This window comes from Mixophyes fleayi, chromosome 4 (genome assembly GCF_038048845.1).
Source record: "Mixophyes fleayi isolate aMixFle1 chromosome 4, aMixFle1.hap1, whole genome shotgun sequence".
In the NCBI taxonomy this organism is placed as follows: domain Eukaryota; kingdom Metazoa; phylum Chordata; class Amphibia; order Anura; family Limnodynastidae; genus Mixophyes; species Mixophyes fleayi.
This window is the reverse complement of record NC_134405.1, coordinates 161,196,077-161,222,827: the sequence shown is the minus strand read 5'-3', so window position 1 is coordinate 161,222,827 and position 26,751 is coordinate 161,196,077. Positions and strand designations below refer to the sequence as shown.

Below are 26,751 nucleotides of genomic sequence, written 5' to 3'. Positions count from 1 at the left end.
TGGTGTGATATATATACATACATACACACACACTTATTCTACTAATATGTAGTCAGCTACTAGTGTAGACAGTTAATATGTAGTTGAGGGATTCGTATTATTATTGTGAGATGAAACATTATGAGTTCAATTAATTGATCGTAATGTTATTTTTTGCTTAATACTACCTTAATAATTTAGTAAAATGGAAATTACCACAAAACCTCAGCACACTGAGTTAATTTGTGCTTGTTAATGATACCAGAATATTACCAAATATGCAAAGCTGTCACATATTTGGTGCAAAGCAGAAGTGAGATTTGCCATGAATTCATAAAACTGATGCTTTGAGAATGCTACAGTATCTTTCTAAGTAAATTACATTTCTGTAAACAGTACAAGCATATTAATAATGGTTATTTTCAAAATAATTAATGTGCGTAAGCATACAAATAATTATGTATATCTAATAAATACGTCAATAGTTTTATTACAATTAAAGAAATAATACATTTTAAACAGTGATGTCAGAATGTGTCAGCACATTGTCAGTTTAGGAACTACACAAGTTTCCTAAAATTGCATGAAATCAAAATATTGTGTATGTTTATATCTTAAAAATGTGTTTGCTGCTAAAAAGTTTTGTTTTTTTACTATAATTTAAAAATATTAATAGTTAAATTGACATCTTTTTCAAGATTCGTTAGTTGACATGTTTAAAATCCCCAATTCGTTTGGAACAGAAATGTAAAAATATGAAGCACATCTTGTAAACTGCCACTTTACCGGCAAACGTCACTATGATATAATAACAAATGACCTAATATGAGAACCTTCAAATGTTTTAGCCATATGGCAGCCAGAACAGAGTCACTAGCTATTCTACCTTCTCCTTTCCATCTGTAACAAAGACGTATACTGTTGAAACTACAATGTTGAAGAGAATTGCAGTACTTATCTTCCACAAGGCAACAATTATTCTGTGTGTATGGGCAAATGTGTAACTAGGCACAGAGATGTGTACAAGGAAAAGGCATATCGGTCTCCCTTTTAATGGTATAATGATTAATGACCCCATCCAGAAATAACAATTTATAAAAGTACCCAACACATCTAGAAATATTAAACATTAATCAGATGAAATTCACCCTTTCACAACTACAAGCAAACTAACAAAATACATGACAACACGACACAAGATAAATCTATACATTTAAAGTTTTTGTAGAAATCAATCAGATGAATGACAGAAAACTGCAACACAAATGTATGATGACAAGATCAATTAGGGTAGACAATCCCATTTCTCCATAGTCCTTTTAGACATATGCATAAGTGTAATGTGAAGCACTTATTGGTATTTGTGTCCTGATAATGGCACTTGAGACATCTACCCCAAATTAAGACTTTTAGTCTCATATATAAGAGTGTGCATAGAGTTATTTGTAAATAACAATTATTATAACAAACAACAATAAATATGGCTTTTTGTTTTTCAACAATTGTGACTGATATTAGCAATTTAAGCTTCTTAAATAGAAATGATTTACATTTTTGGAATAAATATCATACAGTATTATGATGTATGTGATTAATGCAATTTACATGACTGGAACAGATCATAGTCATGTTGCAATGGAAGGACTGCCACAGCCTTTACAACATTTAATGCTTATTCTCCAATAAAGCAGATAATGGTTATATCTCAAACTGGCAAATTTATATGAACATTCCAGCCAGCATCTGCTGATAACATCACTGAAGTCTCCCTGCTTTGCCCTCTGGGGGTATATTTACTGAACTTCAGATTTGAAAAGTGTAGATGTTGCCTATAGCAACCAATCAGATTCTAGTTATCATCGATTTTGTATATTCTGTAAAATGACATCTATAATGTGATTGGTTGCTATAGGCAACATCTCCACTTTTTCAAACCCGTAGTTTAGTAAATATACCCCTAGGAACCTAGATACTCAAGAATAGATCCATTCAGCAGTTGCAATAAATAGAAAGAACCACGACACTCGCAGGCTTCAGCAAACGCTGTTTATCTCAGCTATGTTTCAAGCTGTCAAATGTAAATAAACATGACTAAGTGTAGCGTTTGGCAAAGCCTGCGAGTGCCCTGGTTCTTTCTATTTTTTGATATCCACAACTGGCACATGAAAATTTGCACCTCTGTGTAGCAACCTCACCAAGCAAAGGAAGCAAAGCAACTAAACTTTACCTTTCAAGCACTGTAAACATTAACAACAGGATTATTGTCCAGCATTGAAGTACTACAAAAGAGGACTTTCATTTCTTTCAGACAGTTATGAATGCTGTATTAGTGTGACGGAAACACACGTTCAATTCAAAGAAAGTTTCTTGAAAAAGGTTACTCTGCTAGCACACCTGAAATCCAATATGCTTTTACCTTTTCAGTTACATATTCATTTCAAAAGTTGCAATTTTACTTTAGAATATGTAGCACAAGCTTGAAGATTGTTCACATTGACAAACCATTTCCCAGTGCCATATACATGGATACAGTATATTTCTTTTTAATTAATTTCACTTACTATAACTAATTCTTAGTAGAACTAAATCTTAGTAAAATATTCAGGCTGAGATTAGAGCAGGGCTAATTAAGCTCCTTGTCCAGTGTATGGAAATAGAGCCAAAAAGAATAACCACATCTCATAAAGACAAGATACTTTACTAAGCAGCAGAAAGTACAAGAACACTTTGCACTTTTTTTTCCCTTTTTGATAAGAAAACAATTATTTTTAAAGGACAATAGAGTCATTGTAACTGTAGGTCTATTACAGCTCTAACTTGCCTTCTTCGTCTATTTCACCTGTTCTAAAGACCATCTTACAACCAAGAGAATAAATATATTCCACATTTCTATCTTTCTCTTGTGTGTACATGTGCTATAAGTTTTTATTAAACTATGTCAGTAAATGGAAATGTCTGTGTAGTACGTTACATGCATCAAATAAGATCTAAGATGGGAGACTTTCATTGCGCTGTTTTGTTATATACTGTATGAAAAACGGACATTGTTAAAATCATATTGCTCATTTATATGTCCTTAGTAGCAATGTATTAAGACAAATTTCTGGAGCACTCCATTACATATAGTACATTTATATAGTCAACACTATAAACTAACTCGATAGTCTTTTATACAGAAAGAAAATTGTATTTTTATGGTCAGTTTAATTTCCATCTGGATACAAATTAATAAATAAGGTTTAATATTAACTTAAGCTTATGAAAGCTAATACAAAAACAGAATTCACTAAAGTTTCATGTAAGAATTTTCAGCCAACCAATGCATTACTGGAGGACTATGCAAAAATGACATTTAACATCATGTTCACTTGATGCCATGGTAATAATTATCCTATTGTGTTTTATATTATGCAACTTGTAACAAAAATTAGAATTGTATGCTCGTAATCCTAAAAAAACAGACGCTTAAGACCCAGGTAACTGATTTCTTCTGTTCCTGCTTTTTCTGGTGTTCATAAGGACTTTTAGCTTGCTGTAATCCGCTTTGAGTTTTGGAATTTCCACTACTTGACTTTTTTTCTGCCTAGTCTCTTTGCAGTACTGGTTAATCATCTGCATCTCAGAGTGACTGAAGGATCCAGTGAGGTCCTTGGGATGAAACTGTAGTCCACTTAATGTACTGGCCCAGATCAATTGAGATTTGTCAGTCATGAAAGTCACAATCTCCGGCTCTAAGATTTTTAAATTGATTTTTGCAATTGTTTGCTTAAAAGTGTTCTCTGTAGCTATGCAGTGATACAGTCCTTGATCTGCATCCAGGACAGAACGGATAAGGAGTCCTTGACCAGTAGAAATAATCCTTTCATTTAATTTCACCTGTGAAATGAGAACAGAATATATTCTTTTACACAAATAAAATCATCTCGACAGTAATACAGGTATTTATGTTTCCAAGAATCCTCTGCAGATCAATTTAATACCACTAAACTAAGATTATTACAGATGACTGATTTTCAGACTACTAATATGAAGTACGGTGTATCTAAACCTGCCTATTCTCTCATCTCATCACTCATAGTATATATCTGTCATAACAAGTTATACCTGTTGGTCAATATATTGTAGTTTCATTAGAATTAAACCTATTATTAGACATGTGGATTTGCAATATATGTAAATGTAAATAACATAAACTATAAATGTATTATTTGTTATAGATTGTTATATAGATTTATATATTCATTTATTTCTTTATCCATATCTTTCTTGCTCTGGTATTAAAAAAAAAACAAAAAAACAATGACTGTGTATTATTAAAGGACCACTAAACCCCAACATTTCAATTTCCACCTATAAGACATAAAAGTAAAACTACCACCTGGAACTATTTAGGAGCTTTTCCTGGGCCACTGTGGTTAGTGTCTTGTGAACAGGAGGACCAATGAGAAACAGCAATCCCAGACACTGCAGTTCTCCTTTACACCTCCCCCTTTCGTAGCCATTTTAAAGTGGTGAACAAAAATGTTCACCAATTTAGGTGGTTATAGAGCTTTAAGGTAAAATGCAATGTGATAACCTGACATTCCTCTGCAGCATTGTTAAAAAAACAAAAACAAAATACATTACCTCCCCACTCAACTACAGGCAGCTGAGGCTCCACCCACATTTTTAGGACAGTGTCCTGATGAGATTTTATGTAGAGGAAAAAGCTGAGACTAAGTTGATTTGACATAACTGGTTATGCCACTGAGAATAAATACCTTTCTCAAAAGCCTAGCTATTAGTGATTACTCACTAAGTAATAGTTTCATTAGCTAGAGAAGATTCCGATGCAAAGGAGTAAAAGAGCATGGCACACATTTTTAGTTAGGTATAAGCAATCCACGTATATGTCGTCAGTAATACTCAGTGGTTTTTTAGAGTTCAACTGGTGGGTTCCAGTTCTAGGAGGAAATGCTCAGTCTTTAATGAGCAAAATGATTTTTTCATCTAAGAGAGTGGAACTCGGTCCTTAGAAGATTTCAGGGGATGGTAGTTACCCTGAGCCAAAGGGATTAAAAGCCAAAAGGGTATTCATCTACAGACAAAAGGTTTAAGAGCCAGAAGGGTAGCCATCCACAGCCAGAAGTGTTGCATGCCAGAAGGGTAGTCGTACAAAGTCAAAGGTCAAAACATAGGTAAAAATCAATTAGTCAGGTGTATAGGTTCAGAGAAGCTGGTTCAGAGACAAACTCATTGAACTGGCAATGTGTCAGGAAGCTGCTTTTATAGGCCTGAAACAAGTCTTAGGTGCTGGCAACTAAATTAATATAGCATGTAATTAGTAATTCCCTGATGCAGATCTACACAGGTGAAAACAAAAAAGTGTAAAGTGGGAATTAACTGACTATGTGGCTCATTGTGTAGAGGTTACACTTCTGGAACCCAGATTCAGTGTTTAGAATAGCACAACATCACATTCTTCTTGAGCTTTGGCATTGTCAGATGGCATAAGAACCGCTGTAACAGAAAACTGCCATTTTGGAAAAATATTTAAACTGCAACCCCTGCCGGACAGAAAGCGGCTTTGATGGAACATGAGACATCTTGGACACATATGTATGGCCCAAATATATGGGACTCTCATTGTTTAGAGTAGGACCACCCTATTAGCAAAAGCACCTTGGCGTGGTGGGTGGCTTCAACATACATTTGCAAATGTGTGCAACTGAGACTTTTGCATTTTTATCTACAGTAGAAATAGCAGATCTGTTGCTGACTATAGCAGTGTGCTGGGGGTATTTGTCTGTGTTTGTTCCTTTTAGGATAACCCCACCCTTTCATGCACCTGATATAGCCTATAAATTGATTTGAGCAACTTCCATTTTCTTTATTTGTCTGAGAGGCATGTTGGTGTCAGTAGCTGAGGGGGAGTACTGACATTGGATTGCTATTTGGAGGTCTCTGGGGTACCTCTTTGGTAAGTTAGCTCTCAATTTAAAAACACATATATATGGCCCAAATATATGGGACTCTCATTGTTTAGAGTAGGACCACCCTATTAGCAAAAGCACCTTGGCGTGGTGGGTGGCTTCACTATACATTTGCAAATGTGTGCAACTGAGACTTTTGCATTTTTATCTACAGTAGAAATAGCAGATCTGTTGCTGGCTATAGCAGTGTGCTGGGGGTATTTGTCTGTGTTTGTTCCTTTTAGGATAACCCCACCCTTTCATGCACCTGATATAGCCTATAAATTGATTTGAGCAACTTCCATTTTCTTTATTTGTCTGAGAGGCATGTTGGTGTCAGTAGCTGAGGGGGAGTACTGACATTGGATTGCTATTTGGAGGTCTCTGGGGTACCTCTTTGGTAAGTTAGCTCTCAATTTAAAAACACATATGTATGGCCCAAATATATGGGACTCTCATTGTTTAGAGTAGGACCACCCTATTAGCAAAAGCACCTTGGCGTGGTGGGTGGCTTCAACATACATTTGCAAATGTGTGCAACTGAGACTTTTGCATTTTTATCTACAGTAGAAATAGCTGATCTGTTGCTGGCTATAGCAGTGTGCTGGGGGTATTTGTCTGTGTTTGTTCCTTTTAGGATAACCCCACCCTTTCATGCACCTGATATAGCCTATAAATTGATTTGAGCAACTTCCATTTTCTCTACATGAGACATCTTGTAAGGACTTGATTAAAGACAAGGACTGAACTAGTAAGGATACCAACAGACAGTCTGTGATATATATATATCAAAGCCATTTTTCCTTCAGTTGTCAATTATATGGTGTTTTGGTCATATATTCACTAATTCTTCTGCATTTTCACATACTTATTTAAGACCAGTTTGATTAAAAGTATCTTTATAGACACTTCTGCATTTAATTCCAGTCCCTGATTATAATAGTAGTGTTTCTTCAATAACTGCACAAGAGTGTTGCTCTTGATATTAATGTTACAGGTTAAATGACACCCTCTGCACTCTCCTATCATCATTAAAAAAATCACAAACTAACCATGATAACATTCAGAAAACTCTCCTTTTATGCAGATGATGCAGCCCCCACTTTCCTCCTGCTTAGATATGAAGCAGCAGGGGTTGGGGACGCACCTATTCCGATGGAAGGTGGGCACACCAAACAGCTTTTGCGTCGGCTCTGGCTCTAACAATACTAGAGTGAACAGTGAACTAGATGAACCTGTAATAATATACTACAGTGCAATTACAAGCATTAGTTACTGGCTTGGCTGCAACTGTGTGGCAACTGTCTCGGCAGGACTTGCCAACAAGTAGAAATACATGAACGATGTTTTAAATAGAAATGATTATGAATGCACAGTAGTCTCACATCATTACTCTATGTTGTTAACATTTAGGTGCTCAGATTGGAAAGAGTATGGCCACCCTCCTCTGTCTTAAAAATTCCCTACACATGGATATGCAAGAGTTGAAATACCCTGGGCTGCTGTTTACACTCTAATGCTCTGATATCTATAAGTTATTCTAGCCTCACCTACTATTATTCCTGCATGTCTCTATATTACCAGTTCTCAAGACTGATTACAATTGGTGCCTTGATCCTAGTCAAATATACCTCAGAAGCATGTTCTTACCTTCTGAAAAATGTGTGTCTTACAACTTGCAAAGTAAAAGTAATTATTATATTGCTTTGTGCATGAAGTAAGTAGGGAGCCATTTTATTCTCCTACCTCGGTCTACCATGGCTTTTCATGACTACAAATTTCAATCAGAGATGTTGTGTGTGTAAAACAAGCTTTTAGAAGATTATTACCCACTTGTATATAAAATAAATAGTTTCTCCTCTATTTTGAAATACAATAATACAATGCTGTAAACCTTAAAACTTGTTTGTTTTATGTGTTGAAGGGAATTAAGATTGCAAAGCAGTGTAAGATTGCTGACATAAGTGTAGAGATCCTAGCGCTAACTGTATATATTGAAGTATTTTATGTGTTGTGCTCTATACAATGGCACTATTGTAAGGAACTGACATGCTTAACTTCATCACGTATTGCATCTGGTTCTGAACAATTTTCAGTCTTAACATTCACTCCAACGATCGCAACATGCTTGGATATATTTTTCCCTGTAAAATAAGCCCAAGTAACATTTGTCTCTTGGCAATCGGAAGACTCATTTCCAGACAATGATGCTGGTATTGTCTAGAAGGAAAGCACAGCTGGTGATTTGGGTCATGCTCTAAGGTTAACAGGTCCAAACTGTAAGGAATCTCTGACATAAACATAAAAGAAATGACCTCATTGGGAAGTAAATAATAAAAGCAGCATAATCATTTCAAACTGGTTCTTCTGTATATTAAGAAATTATTGCATATATTAAATATAATATAACAGATATATTAAATAGAATATAAAGCAATACGTTGTTTTAGCTTTGATACAAACAACACAAAATATAATATAAAGTCGGGTAAATATAACTTAATTTGTAAATGCTGATGTTTCCAGCTGTATCATTTATATATTATGTTTACTAATCTTAGTACGGGCAGAACTTTGGCTGAGCCAAAGACAACTGTATCAACCATTGAGCCATAAAATGCAAGTACTTTTGTTTCAGAATCTATAGACTGAACATGGTCTCATAGTGCACGTGTGTCCTGGTTTTCTCCCTTTATGCTACCTCCAGCCTGCATTTTTTTTTTGTGTCTGGGATAAGTGCTAGTAATGGAAAAGGCAGAGTAATGCTGCTGAGTAAGTAATCTTGGGACCCTCTGTTAGATCTCATGTCATATTACTAGGAGCAGGCTTACAGCAGGAGATATAGCTGATCTCACTGTGCAAAGATTTGACATATAGTTACGGACAAAGAATAGCCAGTTCTACAAAAAGCAATGTATGATGATCAGGGCCGGATTAAGCCGAGGTCTAACTGTGCTACAGCCCAGGGGCCTCGGGCATCCATGGGGTCCTCCTTCTCCAGGCGCTCAGTAATCTCCTTACTGAGGAGATCTTGCGAGAGTGTCACGAGATCTCCTCAGTAAGTAGCTTACAGCGCGCCGCGGAAGGAGGACTGCAGTGTCAGGAGAAGGTAAGCGCTTGGAGGGGGGGGGGGGGGCGGTCGGCTAACAGGGGGGCCAGTCTGCTAACGGGGGGGGGGGGGCTCACGGCGGAATGGGGGCCCCCTTAGCCCAGGGGCCTCCATTCCGTTAATCCGGCCCTGATGATGATTAACCATAGATATGGATTCGTACACTGTGAGTCTTTTTCATTACAGTGCACATATCAGCCAGTCTACCTATAGGAGTTTTACAAAGAAAATTCCCACCCTGCAGGTATGCATTTTTCTATAAGAGTAGACAGTTTTTTACAATTAGTTCCAGGAACACTAAGCTACAGATCGGTGCATCGTGCATGACCCAATCGATGTGGACCTTAGTTCTCTATAATACCCATAATGATTTATTTATTGAAATGATTATAATGTATGTTTGTTTTGTTTTTTTGCATTTTAGATATGTCTCTTCAATAAATACTTATTTATTAAGTCCAGTAATAGGAATAGGCAGTGAGAAATGCATCCTACATACAGAATAACAGAAAGGAGAAAAATTGGGACATTTTTAGGGGTAAACATTTTAGGGATTAATATTTAAAAGTTAGGTGTGTGCTTGAAAATTAGTGAGTTAGCAGCTATGGTTTACTTAGCACCTGTGGGAAGAGCTGATTTCTAATCGGCTGATCACACAGTCCTGGGATTGTCTGTATTAGATGGGCCCTGCCGTGGGTCCCATTCATTGTATCTATGGTAGACTTAATCTGAGACTCAATACTAGAAAAACCCTATTTAGGGATTTTTCTTATTCATCAAAGCCCCCATGCTAGAGAAAGCTGTCGCCGGCGGTAGCCTTTGCTAGAGGCCTCCGGTGAAGTTTTCCTATGCATGGGGAGCTCTATTTATCATAGCTAAATAAATTTGGGGTTACAAGTACGGCCACCATCCTCCAATTGCTACTAACATCACAGGATGGTCACTGCAGGAAAAATGCTTTATTAGTAAAATAAAGCATTTTTACTTTTTCTTTTTTTAAATAACGTTATTCTTTACATTTGTTTTCTATATTTTACTTTTTTTTAAAAAAAATAACTATTGCTTTTCTTTAACTGAAACCCGAGTCCGGGCTTCCAGTTCAACTGGGAAGACGGTCAAACTTGACTATCTAGAGGAATTAAAAGTCACGAGCTCCATTTACACAGCCAGTGTGGGTAGCTTGAGGGAAAGTACATTTCAGTGGAGAAGTACAACATATCCTCCTGCATCTTTGTCGACCATACAAAACACGTAATATAACAATATTCTACCATTTTTATATCTGCCATTTAAACAAATGTAAAAATAAAAACTGCATTCTTGACAGTAAAAAAAATCTTAGCATGCTGAATCTCCCATGATGCAAGGGGTGGAAGAAATCTTTGAATTTGCAGTCCATTCTATGCACACTGCATATCCTCTAGTAACTGTGCAAAATGGATGTAGTAGTTTCTCTGCATACACCCAACTAGGCCCTATCTTGCTAGTTGGAGCCCTGCACTGGTCTCTGCTTGCATCTTCCACTGTGCTTGGCAGTTGCTGTGGATGTGTATTCTCTGCAGTTCAGGTCCCTGGAGGTGTTTTTAAGCAGCTGATCCTGAGGGAGACAGCTGGTTTAAGATCTGTTATGGTAAAAGTAAAGAATGCAGGTGTTCACTGTGATGGAAACCTAATCAGTTAGGTGACAGTGAAAAATGGGGGCGAAAGGTGATAAGGCAAAGGGGAAGAGGGGCTGCCTGTTACCTTTATACTGGGACCCACAATTTGTGAAGGTGAATTTGCCATGGAGAACTCCACAGATCAAGATATCAAGTTCATAAATCTTTCATCACAACTGGAAATGCATGTTTGCATGTTCAATGGTGCAAAGAGCACAGGCAATGTGCTACCAATCTATGTTGGGGCCAACCTAAAGACCTTAAGGTCATGAGAGCTTGTTTCCAACTGTGAAGGGTTCTGGAGGTTCCATAATGTTGTGAGGCTGATTTTTCTGGCATGGTTTGTTTGCAGTCATCGCCTTAGAAGGCAAGGTCAATCCTAATCACTATTTAATGGTTCTGAGTGATCATTTTCACATCATGATGCAATATTTATTTCCTGACAGGAGGGGTGTCTTTATAGATGACAATGCCCCCATCCACAAACACACTGGCTTGATGAGTATAATTCTAATATAATACATAAGGCCTTCTTATGGACCTGAGAACATATGGGATGTCCTGGAACAATGCCCAAGATTTTTTCCACCACCATCAGCCTACTGTCATGTTCATTACTTTCTTGAGCAACAATGATCTTCAATCCCCCCTACATAATTCCAGATATTTGTAGACTCAATACAATGAGGCCTACAGGCTGCATTGGTGGTCCAACACCCTTTTAACTTACTTTATATTGGTGTTTACTTTTAAGTTACATTATTTTGAGGTTACATTTTGACCACCTGTATTTTAAGCTATGGGCAAGCCACATTTCAGTTTACATGGGTGGAATTTTTGTGCTATCGAGTATAGACAGGATTAGCCAAAGAACTTGTTCTTTTATAGATAGAGAAATACAGTCCTTTAAGGATGGTGCCTAGGCATATTAAGTAAGAGATCAGGAATCAGTAATGGGGTCATAGTGTGACGGCAGGAAGAGAAGCGTAAATAACAGAATAGTTACGTTGTGTGGTAAGCATTCTTGAAGAGCAGTTTTTTTATCATTAACTTAGAGGTTTGAAAGTTATGTACACCAGAATGAATAAGGTCACTCCAAGTTGTAGGTAGAGCACAGGAGAATTCCTAGAGAATTAAAAAGGTGGTGGTAATAAGGAATAAAAAATGAAAAGGCAACTTGTAGTTCAAAGAGAATGGGTGTTAATTATTGAAACGACAAAAAAACTAGGTATTCAAAAATTAGATAGGTCCAAACAATGTTATATAAAAATAACAGATTATGGAAATTATTGTCACCAATTTCCTGTTATACAGCCACCTTACTTGAAATAATTGATTGTACAAAGTTCCCTAAACAATTTAGCAATAAGCAGCCTGTAAGAACACACATACAGCTCGGCCAAATTACCGTCTCAATGAGAACACAAATCCAATGTACTTTGTATATTGTAGACATTATATTTTCTAGTCTTTTGTGCCTTCTTAAAACAGTTTTGGGTGTTTTATGTTTCAATTACTTAAAAAATGCAAAAATATGAAAACCTTTGATATTTTATTTTTAATTTCATAATGTAATACTTTGTGTATTACATACCAGCTCTCAATTTTATGCAACACATGTACCAATTGAAAAGAGCTACATGGTATCAGACTATAAACTCTGACAGCTACTGTAATGTACTGCACTGGTATGTCACTTAACTTGCAGAGTTGTAGCTGAACAACATCTGGAGATCCACATGTGACCAATTGCGATTAAAGTGATAAATTAGCACATCATTTATATAGACTGTTGCCCATCAGTTTGTACTTACACAGTATTTAAGATGGAATCTACTGGAGCAAAACAAGTTAATAATTTGCCTGAATTCCAGTGCCATAACTCACCTCCTTCCTTCGGTCTTTATCCTTCTGTAGCAGCCATCTGACAGAGGCCTGTGGAGATTTAGCACTGCACTCCAAGAAAGTGGTGTTATTTCTGACTCCATACTGAACAATCTCTTCAGTGTTCCTGTATTCTGGAAAGAAAGAAGAAAAAAAAATCTTTCAAACTGTGCCACATGTATGAATCTTTCCAAAACAGCTAAATATATTTAGCTACATAAACCTGAGCCAAAGGGAAAAATATAAATGTACTAGAGCCACATCACAGGTCTTAAGACACCAGGTCCTGGACAATTTATGATTTTGAGAATATAAATCCTCAATTATTAATGAATCGTGACTTTATTCTGGCAAAAATGAAATGTAAATTGAAACGCCAAGGATAAAGTTTTGTAGAAACTATACTCTATAAAATTGTGTGGTACTCGATATATTATAATTGGCTTTTAATTTGTAATATTGTCCAGTGACTTGTAAATGTGTAACCCCCAAACACTATATTTTTGCATTGAAAACCTCTCAAAAGGGTTATTGTTGTCTGTTTAATTGTTAAATATTTTGTGATCAATGGTAAGACTGCAGTATTATAGTTATTATTCAATATACTTGTTTTACATTAGTAGGATTATTCAGTTCTCACCTGTGAAATTAACTAGCACTAAAATATTATTGCATGCATAATTTGTGAATGTATATGTTCATTTTAAGAAAAACTCACATTAAATATACTATTAATGTGCATTGAGTGAGATTTTATTTTCCATTTGATATTAAGAAGAACTAAATTTTAGTAGTAAATATACCAACTTACATTTTACATGTATAGTAAAAGGTACACTATAGATGACAGACGCAAAGAACACAAGTGACATGTCAGCTACATCTTAATTTAGACTGCTAAAAATATCCAGTAATTACTTATCTTGCTGTTCTGCCAGCACTAGCTCTGGTACTATGCATGTCGTGATTAGATATTTACTTCAGTTTAAAGCATTTAAACACTACATTAGGATATATTGCAAATACTGTTTCTATGTATTTTTCAAACACATTTACAGATGTTTTCAATCTGGGTTTTCTAAAATATTAAATACAATGTAAATTGCAATATATATATATATACTAAAATGAAGGGGACAAAACAATTAATTCAATTATTGTAAGCTAAAAAGGTAGAGTAATGATTTATAGATACATGTATCAGTGCTGATGAAATGTTTGCTTTCATTACTTTACTTAATTATCAAACATCACAAATCCTAGGGATTTAAATTGATATGGACTATGCCTTAAACACTATAAGCTAGATTTACTAAGCTGCAGGTTTGAAAAAGTGGGGATGTTGCCTATAGCAACCAATCAGATTCTAGCTGTCATTTTGTACAACGTACTAAATAAATGAAAGCCAATCAGGATCAGTCTATTATCCATGATTGGATAAGCAGTGTAAGAAACTGTTGCCTGGCTATTAATTAGGCAGGCTCAAGATTAACTCATTTCGCGTTGGGTGCACCTCATGAGCAGTTAGTTCGGTCAATAGGATTTTTTTTGCATCCCAATATGGAACGCGAAAAAGAACAAGAAAAGAAAATTTAAGTAAGTATTTATTAAGGACACATTTGATAATAAATTATATTTTTAAAACTAATTATAAAATTTATAAAACTAATATATATTCATATATTAGTTTTATAAAGGGTGAAATATTCATTTATTATTTGTATAAAGGGGCAATATTAAAATATTATTTATATTAAGGGGGCACTACTAATTATTACTTAGCTAAATGGGGCATAACTATGAATTATTTATCTAATAGGGTTACTATTATGTATTATTTATCTAAAGAGGGCACTATTATTGTTATGTTTATAAGGCGTTGGCCCTGTAATTTAATTTATTATGAGGCTAACACTTGTGATGCACACTACATACAAGTGATAGTATGCACTGTACACAGTTTTTAGTGCCAAGTTCTTGCACTATATTTACCCTGGTATCTACTGGCCAGGGATAGCAGAGGGGGCCCGGTGTTACTCAGCATTGGCCTGATACTCTCTAGGTGTGAAGGCTTGATTATTTTTTCAGCCCTCCCACACGCACTCGGAAGAGCCAGGCACACTGGTCTTGTAGAAAATGTAAAGGAGGAGTTTTTTCCCTTTATTTTTTTTTTTTTACACTCTGACAGGCAAGATACTTCAAAGAGCATGGCATACTTCCCACGTGCCGAATTCAGGATGACGGTATTAGATATGGAAGTTTAAAAAAATGTGGTTTTATATGAGTTTTATGTTTAGTAAATCTCACTGTTTGCAAACCACAATAAAGTGTGGTTTTGTACTGTTGGATGGCACTGTTTAGGTGCATAGGACAGATAACTATAAACTGTTTTTGTTTTTCCTTTTTACTTGCAGGTTGATAGTACTATTTATTCATCTATGCAGGCAACTTATGGCAGAGCTCATGTTGGGCAGTGTGACAACACCATGGACAGTGGACACTATTTTAGGATGACACTTACATTTTGCCTTCAGGGTTAAAACTAGCTTGTACGTGGGATAGGAAACCTTTTTTTCATATATATTGTCCCAAACGTTATTTTATTTAGCTACAATTTTAAACACACGAACAGCTACAGTAGGTATACCTTTCAAGTTAAATCCACGGCACTGAGTAACTGGATTTCCATGTTTTACGTCTTGCCTTCTGCTTCTCCTAAAACAGTTAAACACAAAATAAATGGGAGGCTCATTTGGAAGAAAATATCCTACATAATGCAAATATTTTTCTGCAGAAAGCTGGTTTTCAACTATATTTCACACATGTATTTCTGTTTTCAAAGATCCAAAGGGCTTTTTCCATAATAATATCAATCTTGTAAGCACCAGGTGCAATAGAAGCAAAGTATAATGTAAACATATCTGCCTGGCCTATTAAACAAGATGCACAAATTAAAATTAGAGGTGCTCACTAACTTTCAAGTACAGTAGCTAAATATTTATAAAACATTCAGCAGGATGGAGACCGCTGAGGCCTCTATAATTGGCAAACTGCAAGTAAAGAGCTCCTCATGCTTCATAACTCCTGCAAATATGTTATTGCTATTTTAACAAATGTATTCATTACTAGTATTACCTTTCAGTCAGATTTAGAATCTCATCTATTATGTATGGTCCTTTACTAAGAGCCTTCTTTAGGTCCTAAACTTAGTGCCATATTACCAGAAATACAACATAGGCTACTACATAGGACTGAAGCTATCCGATTCACGACTATTTTAAATGGCGTTGCTCGTTGGGAAGGGGAGGTTTTTTTTTGGACAGCAGCGGTAGCTACTTCAGAAACTCAGCATGACAAATGTCCTTATTACAAAAAGAGTGTTGTAATCATTTCTTTTCTTCTCTGCATTCAAGCGGAAAGGCACTAGTAAGGCCCTAATAGTGCTGAATGACTCAGAACCTGGAGTCAGAGGACTTGTCGAGTGGAAGATCTGGGGAGAAGAGTTGCACTGCCATATCCCACACTCTTTCATCTCGATAACACCCTTACTGAGTATTGAATGAGTTGGGTACAGCTGGACAGTGGTTTACTATACTTAATCCCTGAAGGGAAGGGTCTATACAAAGTGACAGAGAGATATATGCAACGTGTATGATGGGTCTGTTTGATATGAATGAAGATCAGAGGAGGAGGTAGCCCTGAATCAACATATTGTCTAAGTGGCATGTGGTGGACTTTTAATGCATGTGGGTGAATTTTGGGGTGAATGATGTAGAGGTGCAAAAGTTGTTTTGGGGCTGTTTTTTAAATTTTTAAATTAATGGTAACACATAGCAATTTTGGAGCATGGAGGGCCGAATATGCAGCCCTTGATGTATACTGGGTTCCCCATCACTGGATTACAGAATATCTATTATTCAGCTGTGTTAACACTTTCACTAGAAAATTGTAGGTTAATGTGATACCAGAACATGACTGTGTCACAGCATGATATGGGAGAGACTCTAGGGCCCAGGGAAAACCCAGGCTGTCAGGCTACTGGAAAGTCCCAGGCTGTTTTGAGACAGAGACTGTTGAGAGGAGGAACCTCGAGGAGTGAGTGAGGACTGAGGAGAAATTGTAAATAGACACATGTTTTTCTGGATGCTGTTATGAGGAAAGGGAGTCAAGTGTTGTTACTGAGATCTAGACTGCTGCAGAGGGCTGAGGTGTGTTGTCAGCCAGAATGCAGCATGTGTAAAGACTTTATTATAGCGGCTACAAAGAGGCTGACACTAAAGACAAAAGTCTGACACCAGTAATATTGAAGATGGAGCTGAAAACTATCTACACAACAAGAAACCAGGAAACAGGTCTGGATAATGAAACTGACTGTGCATTCTCTCTCACTTCACAGTCTATCCCACAATATAAGAGCTGTGAGATAAATTTAATGTAAAGGTTGCAAAGTATTTAGTTGGCTGTATGCTCAGTAACAGAACTATGTTGGTCAGAGAGTTGTTGTCTTGTGTTAGCTGTGTGGAGGGTGGTAATAGGGTAACCTAGGGAGATTAAGAGGGTGGTAGAGGAATATTATATGCTTGTTTGAAAAGGTGGGTTTTCAGAGAACACTTGAAGGTTTGAAGACCAGAAGAAAGTCTTGTGGTGTGAGGGAGTGAATTCCATAAATTGGGTGCAGCCCGAAAAAAGTCCTGCAACCAAGAATGGGAGGAAGTGATGAGAGTGACAGAGAGACGCAGATCTTGTGCAGAATGGAGGTTTCGAGTTTGGAGATATTTTGAGACAAGTGAAGAGATGTATGTCAGTGCAATTTTGTTGATGGCCTTTTATGTTAGTAGAAGAATTTTATATTGGATTCTTTGAAAAACAGACAGCCAATGTAAAGACTGACAGAGTGACTTAGCAGACAAAAAACGATTTGCAAGGAAAATTAATCTAGCCGCTGCATTCAAAATAGATTGTAGGGGCTCTAGTCTGATTTTGGAAAGACCAGTTAGGAGGGAATTACAATAGTCGATGCGGGAGATGATGAGTGCATGAATTAAAGTTTTTGCTGTGTCTTGTGTGAGATATGTACGTATTCTGGAAATGTTTTTTAGATGTATGCAGCATGATGTAAATATAGAGTTGATGTTGGGAACAAAGGATAGTTGCGAGTCAAGGATTACACCTAGGCAGCGAGCTTGTGGATGGGATTTATGGTCGCGTTGTCCACAGAAATATAAATGTCAGGCAGGAAGCTTCTATTGTTGGGTGGGAATATTATTAATTCTGCTTTTGAAAGATTGAGTTTGAGTTGGTGAGAGTACATCCAAGATGAAATGGCAGAGAGACAGTCAGTAATGCGAGACAACACAGATGGTGAGAGATCAGGAAAGGATAGATAAATTTGTGTATCATCCGCATAGAGATGATACTTAAATCCAAAGGAGCTTATTAGTTTTCCAAAAGAAGTGGTATAGAGAGAATAGCAGAGGACCTAGGACTGAGTTTTGTGTGTTGAAGTCGTATAATTGGATGAACGAAAGTATATTGGTTTAATATTGGTGTGCCGTGCGTATTGCAAAGCGTACGCCACGTGTTACGTGACGTGGTGCGTTCGCACGGTAAAATACGCACTCACACACTCGCATTACAACAGTTAGTTATTTATATAATTTCATATTGGTTCTGTTACACTGTAATTCAGGAGCAGATAGTATTCGGTTTATTATTAGTCTATATATATATATATATATATATATATATATATATGTATATGTTGATTATATATACATTGTAGTGTTATTAAAGGTTTAGGTAATAGGAAAGGTGTCATGCCTGATATCATATTGAAGCCCTAATCATCAGCAGCTGTCCGGTGCAGTCGGCGAAGAGATCGCACATTGCATACTTTAGTTATTGATATTAGAGAGTAAAACCTTTGTATGATACTGGCTATGAAAAGGAGCAGACCCCCTGGAGAGAAGACCCCCACCTTTGGATTCCTTAGATTGAATCAACCTATTACCTGTCTGGCCTGGACCCACCCAACGTCTGGACCTATAGAAACAATCTACGTCATCTCTATTGTTCACAATGAAACACTGACTGTATATATATTAGTTGCATCTCACTGGGGCCTCAGTCAACTCTGACACAATATTCTATACAGAATATTGTCCATCGGGTCCGGTGGGTGCGCAGCGTGCGCAAGCGATTGCATTTGGTATGTACTTATCTTTTGGTATTGGCTGTGCTGTACTGTACTTTATCATGATATAATAATGTATTGAATTGTTGACTATTTACATCTGTTAAAAATAAATCACTTTGTGCTTTGGACACACATACAATTGATTGGGCAATGCTTATTTTAAAACGATAAAATTACTTTAATAGTGGTACTCCAACTGATAAAGGAAGCGCAGTGGAGGTTGTTCCAGAGAAATTAACACTGAATAAGCAATTAGATGCATAGGATGAAAACCAGGATAGGACAGTGTCTTGAAGACCTAGGGATTGTAGTGTCTGTATGAGGAGAGAGTGGTCAACATTGTTGAATGCGACAGAGAGATCCAGGAGAATTAGAAGAGAATAATCATCTTTAGTTTTAGCTACCTTGGACAGCACAGTCTCTATGGAGTGTTGAGAGCAAAAGTATGATTGAAAGGAAATGTATGAGGCGACTGTAGGCAATTCTCCCAAGAAGTTTGGAGGGGCATGGGAGCTGAGGCGTGGTAATTTTAGAGAGAGTCTGGGTCAGAATTTTGTTTTTTTTAGAATAGGAATAATCACTAAGTGCTTGAATAGTGATTGAAAGATACCAATAGAGAAAGAGATAGATTACAGATTTTAGCTAGAGGGGGAATGTGCACATGAGACAAAGACCTACCAATTTGTGTGGGTATGGGTTTAAGAGGACTGGAGGTAGAGTAGGAAGATAAGAAGAGCGTAGAAACTTCCTCTTCATTTGTGGGATTAAATGAAGAGAGATGTCAGAGGATACTGGGAAGAAATTGAGCTGATTGCTAGTTGAGAGAGATGATACCATTTCAAGTCTGATCTTATCAATCTTGTCCTTGAAATACGAAGCAAGATCCTGGACACTGATGGTAGTTGGAGGGTTTGGGGTGGGATGATTGAGAAGACATTTAAAAGTGTTAAAAAGGTGTTTTGGGTTAGCAGCCTGAGCATAGATGAGAGATTGGAAGCTTATTAAGCAGTGTCCTGAGCATTTCGATAGGAGTGGTAGATAACAATATATACGCTGAAATCATTAGAGGTACAAGATTTACGCCAGTGAAGTTCAGCTTTATGAGAAAGATTTTGTAGATTTTGTGTTACTTTAGTATGCCACGGTTGACAATGAAGTCTACTGAGAGTATGAAGAGTCGCTGGAGCCACTTGATCAAGGGCAGTTGCTAGGGTATGGTGAAAATGAGGAACTGCCATACCCAGGGGAAGGGAATGTAGAAATTGGGGAGAGAAGGTGTTGGAGAGAGGTGGAAAACTGTTGAAAATCTATAGAGTACTGTACATACTTATTGCTAATCATTCTTTGTCCAGAAATATTTTAAATACGTATTGTTCCTACATAATAAATCTGACGGCACTTATTCATTTGGTGTCCAACTTATACTGGAGAATCAGGGGTTCTTTTCCCACTGTCGTGCTGTGATAGAAAGAAGAGCATCCAGGGACCAGGTACGATCCTCTCATTACCCGCCTCTAGGAGTGTCACATTAACCCATTGACTGCTAGAATGTAGTGTGCTAGAGTGTATTTATTTATCTAGAAAGTGGAAAGTTAGAATTGGCGGTATGGAATTCAGAAGTAGCGGTTTTAAAACATGCAATGGGAATGTAAGTGAATGGCATTTAATACTTGGACCACTGATTGAATCTAAATGATTTATTATTGTTACTCCATAAGTTAATTTCTCGGTGGTGACAGCTACTATCAGTAATTGTGGACTTTTTTAGGGGAGCAATTTCTTTCAACCCATGTGAAAGATATGTGTGAAATTGAGGGGTGAAAGTACCACCATTGTATAAGTAATGCTCATCTGATAATCTCAGTGCACACAATATATGCCATTTGATACATGGTGAGTTAACATTTGAGAATTGGACCGTGATGTTCTAAAACCTCAGCTTGGGAAATATGGGTATTAATAACATTTATTTTGGATATACTTGGATATACTAACACTGGAATGCAATGTGCTGTCAGCTATTTTTATGATAAAAACTTCCATCATTGCTAGTAACTAAGAGTCATTATTGGCTTTCGACTCATAAAATGGTGATCCATTATATCTTAGTTTAGTAAGTGAAAATTTTAAAGGTATATTCAACAAACTACAAAACATTTTTTATCATGAAAAAAAAAAAATCACATAAGTGCATTAATATTCAATTTCATACAACATATTAAAGCATACATGTTGATTTTATTTGTAAACCAGTCCTTTCAAATATCCATGAATACTGATGGGAACCAGACATTATGATTTCTACCATTACTGAAACGTAATACACAACATTCAAACGTCTTACCTCTTCCCAGATGGATAATACCTGGAACAGAACTTCCCGTCCCAGGCACAGTACGGGTCTCTGGCCAGACAGCAGTCGGCACAGGCAGTTCCATAAATGTGGCAGCGATGTAAAGACACCTGGGTGACACCTTCTTCAGAGCTGACATACAATTGTTGCTGTGAAATAGAATTATATAATTAAACAATACGGAAATAATGATAATAATAAAAATAATAATAATAATAGTAATATATCAAATTATTATGCATGTAGAGCAGATCTGGGTATGGTGGACAAAAAACATGATCTTTGCAATAAGAAATATGGTTTCAGAATAGTCACATCTATTGGTTTTTAAAAACTTTTAAGCAAATTCAGATACTTTTCTGAAAAATAGCAACAAAATATGTTTTACAAATAAGTGAAAAGAAAAGGCAAGGGCCCAGGGCAGTTATATATACCCCTATCACACCAAGGTACTGACCCAAGAATAACCCAGATTGTGTGTCGGTTTGAATGGGTCAACCCGGGTCATGCAACCCGGGTCCGTGACCCAGGTCGCAATCAGGGTTATTCCCGTGTTGAAGCCAGATCCTCTACGGTCTGAAAGGTGTTCCTGGGTTATTCTACCCAGCTTCAGGTATAAGCTGCTCATTGGCCTCTGCTATGTCATCTATATGAGCCTCTGATGTCCCTTTATAATGACTGAACTTGAAGATACAGGTCCAGTGTGAAAGGCAGAGACCAGGGATATACCCGGGACCAAAGCGTGGTGTGAAGGGTTGCAACACAAGTTGAAACCATATTCATTACACTGTGTCTGACCTGGGATTTTATTGAGAAAGAGTTATAAGTAAGTATTTTGTATTGTGATTTTTTTCAATCTCTACTCCCATATCAGTGGTCAGAGCATGCCTCGCTTAACCCAGTACTTAGTTTGTACTAGTATGTAATCTTTCACTAATTGTTCAGCTCTATGTAAAATATTGGTGCTTTATAAATACTCTGCAAAATGAATGCTGTGGCCCCATATTTATTATTATTAGGGATTGTTTTATTTTGTTTTCTTTTGCCATGGTATTGCCTATTAGAGATGTTTTTTTTATTACAAATCATGTGTAGTCTGGTTTAATAAATGGTAATTTCACTTGAAAGTAGTTTGATTACCTACACCAATTCTATGAAATGAACAAAATGCTCATAGGAGCATCACATGTAATGAATACAAATCAACAATATACGGTATTATGGCTTTTTAAATGGTTTATTCATTTCATTTAGATTCAATATAATATCATATACATTTTACAGGATGTAACACATAAGTACTCCGGTTTCCCTAAAGATCTCTTTTTAAAAGTGTAAATTTTTATTAAACATCATTTATGGAAACTAAAATGTCTACCATTAGTTGTTGTTTTTTAAACATACCTCGGGGAATTACATCTTGAAGTGCAAACGTAAATTACAGGGATCAAAATTGTTGGCAAAATTAGTTTAAACTGTCAGCAGACTGAATACATTCTGAATTGGTTTGTTGCATAATTCTAAGTTTGTGAATACAGCTCTTACTACAAGCACATAAAATTAGATTAAGCTGGGCTGTGAAAGAATGGAATTCGGGAACATTCAGCACTAAAAAAATAAATGTTACTTTATTGTAACACTGTCCAATTGCAAGTGTTTATAAAATAAACAAAATGTTCTTGTAACCAGAATTCAAGTTGTAAGGTAATATGAAAGTAACTGAGGCCAAGGCAAGTTACCTTTTTTGAAGAAATCTTCATTGATGTTATGGGAGCCTGACTCTAAACCAAGAAAATAGACATTGTTAGCACATTCATTTGCACAATAAACATTTTAACATCAGTTTACTAAATAGTCTAAAATCCTGATATTTCAGTTATCTGTCTTATTACTGCTTAAATATTATATAACCCTGTGGATCACCTTGTCTTATCAACTCATATGATATAGTTTATATGCTAGTGGCTGTATACGCAATGAGGTTTATTATTAGATTGGTTATCATTGCTGATAGTAAGTGGTGTTGATGTCGCGTTGTCAAGGTAACGTGACAACAGACGAAGATGTAGCAGGTTGGCAAAGAGATAAATTTAAGTGTTTGTTAACATGCTAATATTGGGAAATATATCCTGGTTGGGATAAGTTTTCTTCATGCACATCTCCTTTTTTGATAACTGCAGTGTGCTTACCTGTTTTGTGCACCTATCATTGTGGTACAGTATGTACAGTACTATGATCTATATGTACAGTTGCTAATACTTCTTGCTTATAGTGCTTTTTATACAATCCATTTTCTCTGCCTGCTTCACAGTGGATTATTTATTGAGTTTCTTGAACTTTCTATTATGAACTACACTGTTTAACCTTAGTTTGTCATCATGACACTTTGTTTATCCAAAAGCCACTTAGTAATATTAGCTCGCTTGATTTTGCTGTATGTAAAGCAAAGTCTACCTAATACGCATTTCCACACCAATTGTAAATATTGGTCTGTGCATAGGGAGCCAAGGTGAAAAATGAAATCTAAGCATTCCCCACTTGCATAAGTAGACAAATATTTATTACATGAAATGGTGTTTGTTTTATCTTATGGAAGCAAGATGGCATTATGGTTGACTTTATTTCAAATGACGTACATTTCAACACAGCGACCTGTATAAAATATATACAACATGATCATAAATCTACCAGAAACTGTACATTTATCCCATTGTATAACTAAGGTTGCTCTCACAACAAACAGCACAGGGATGCCACTTAACACAGATTTCATAGCTGATGTTGTACTGGCTTAGTGTCCATGAAATAATGCTTTACATGAATATATATCTTATTGTGTTTGCTTATATTAATTATCATGTTTGACTGCACTTGTTCACTATAGACTGTTAAAGAGTAACAAACTGCAGATGCCTATGGTATGCAAAAATAAATAATTTCACTGCTTTTTGGCAGACGTCACTAGTTGCCATCAGCATACTCTTTATAGGACACTATGTGAAGAGTGAATTGATAGGATATTAAAAAGGAAACTAAAATAAAACTAAAACTTGTTTAATTACAATCTACCCAAATAAAACAATTGCATACACATCAGTGGGAGTAGAACTTAATGTAAAGTAAGTATAGTCACTGCTGAAAATAACAAACAGTGACCCCACTTGAAGTAGGTTACAATGACAGAAGTGTCGTCCCTTTACTACAGCAAGAACACAAACAACTTCTGTTACACTCCTGGCTCTGTGGCTAGTTACATTTATCATTTCTGAAGGGAAGTCTGAATTTTCTCACTGAGATCATAGCTTCAGAGTTCAACAAACATTACGTTATTTCAAGACTCGTGTCAGCAAACTCAAACACACATTACAACACCAACTCTTTTTATCTATAGTTTTATTTATAGTGCCAAGTCTGGCAGATCAAAGTTGTATGTAAACATATTCAATTTAAGAAGAGAAAAGACATGCCAAACCTTGAAAACCTCCAGTTCTTCTAAGATGAGCTCTCCACTCATAGACCCATTACTGGGCAGGACGACCACTTTGTGTACAGTCCCCTTGTCTAGACAAAATGTAAAACAAAAAATTAATTTTTTCTCAGTTCATGTTAAAAAAGTGAAGACATCCAAGTTTAAGGGCTAGATTTACTAAACTGCGGGCTTGAAAAAGTGGAGATGTTGCCTATAGCAACCAATCAGATTATAGCTATCATTTATTTAGTACATTCTACAAAATGACAGCTAGAATCTGATTGGTTGCTATAGGCAACATCTCCACTTTCTCAAACCCGCAGTTTAGTAAATATACCCCTAAATGTCACCCGTGTATAAATTCTATGATTGGAAGAGCATATGTATTTAATAGTACAAAAATATAAAACAAAACATATAAATAATAACATAAACTATAAAAATGGCATATGGAGTATTCATATAGAAAAACATATCAAGAGCCTCCTTTTATAAATGGTAGTAATCAGGGCTACCTTAAGAGATTGGTGGGCCCAGGGCAAAGATCACATTAGTGGGCCCCATGCCCATTTGCAGAACATACAATTGTAGCAAGTCAAAACCACTTGTAAAAATTATGCTTTATAAAGGAGCTTTGGGCAAAAGTTAGGATTTTGGATAGCAAGAAAACAAAAATGGGATCCGCGCTTCTCTACCTAAATGTATAGTGTGGCCATTGGGAGTGTGATGGGGCTCGTCCTAATCCCCAAGGAAGTAATAGCTGAAGAAAGTTGATTGTTTCCCAGGCGCAAGTGAGAGTATAAGTGATGTAGTGGGAATGGATGTAGGATAGGTTTATAGCCTGAGCTGTGTTTATGGTTAAAACCTATGCCTGTATTAGGGTTTACACTTCATTTAGATCTAAGTATAGCACTTGAGGTAGGTCCAGATTAATGACTACGGGCCTGATTCATTAAGGATCTTAACTTAAGAAACTTCTTATTTCAGTCTCCTGGACAAAACCATGTGCAAATTAATATTCTGTTTTGCACATAAGTTAAATACTGTCAGTTTTTTCATGTAGCACATAAATACTTGATAGCTTATTTGTACACTGAAATTTAAAGTTGATATTTGTGTGCAACATGAAAAAACAGTCAGTATTTAACTTATGTGCAAAACAGAAAACTAATTTGCACCCCTTACATTGTAACATGGTTTTGTCCAGTAGACTGAAATAAGAAGTTTCTCAAGTTAAGATCCTTACGGAATTAGGCCCTATATGAGGATTACAATTAAGGTTTATGTTAAATTTCACCTTGGTATTTGTTATAATTCACACTTTTTTATTTGGTCCCTGCAGATCCTAGGATTGCCTTGGTGAAACAACTTTACAGAGGAGACTCACATCTTTAAAAAAAATGTCTCCTGTCTTGCTCATAAGTCAGGGGGTTGACACAGAACCTATTTTAGGAACCCCCTTATCTAGGCTCCATTGCAAGAAAAGTTCATGGTGGGCTTCCAGTCCTGGCAGCAACAATCACATTTGTGTTTCTGTTTCATGGCACCAGACTAAAAAAAGTAAAATTTGATATAGGTTATAAAGAATGGATCACTGTGTGATTTGGAACAGTGTTGCACATTTAACCATATTAGTACATTATCCTGTAGATTTGGGAACTGTGTAATTTAAACTACCCAAGCATGCTAATTTATAATTACATCACAATTCTGAGTCCACAAGTGATACAATCTTTTCTACTATAATATCATGTTGCTTCAAGGTGCCATAAATACATATTTCAACTGCGTATTGGATTTTGTTGCAGTATCCTGTTTCAAATGCCACTTCCACAAAAGGAATACTAGAGGCCATTGTGCATTCAGTACATCTCTATAGTTTTGTAATCTAGACATGTATTACATTTGTCTCGCTTAGCCTACATTTGTGAAGTCTCATTATTTAGCGTTGCTAAATAATTATTGTGAGATTTACTCCATGGAAACCTGATAGATGTACAGTCTGGGTGGTAGTCCCCATTACACAATGACATTGTCTTAATATCTACTTCTACAAGATGTCCCTAAGAGCAGGCTGTTAGAAATATGTCAAAACACACTTACACAGCAGTGTTGTAAGAAAAACTGCCTAATTTATAGTAAATGTTTAAAA

At 36.3% G+C, this 26,751-nt stretch overlaps 1 protein-coding gene across 2 annotated transcripts in view; it reads right to left on the bottom strand.

Annotated features, from left to right (window-relative positions):
* Positions 1–446: 446 nt before the first annotated feature.
* Positions 447–26,751, bottom strand: part of SEMA3C (semaphorin 3C) — a 144,620-nt gene continuing 118,315 nt past the window's right edge. For both annotated transcript variants that reach the window (XM_075208711.1, XM_075208712.1), the window contains exons 13-18: positions 24,603–24,691; positions 22,870–22,911; positions 21,122–21,279; positions 15,229–15,296; positions 12,585–12,715; positions 447–3,855 (exon numbers count right to left, since the gene is read on the bottom strand). In XM_075208711.1, coding sequence (XP_075064812.1) covers positions 3,445–3,855; positions 12,585–12,715; positions 15,229–15,296; positions 21,122–21,279; positions 22,870–22,911; positions 24,603–24,691 — 899 coding nt within the window. In that variant the 3' untranslated portion in view covers positions 447–3,444. The remainder of the gene's footprint in view (positions 3,856–12,584; positions 12,716–15,228; positions 15,297–21,121; positions 21,280–22,869; positions 22,912–24,602; positions 24,692–26,751) is intronic.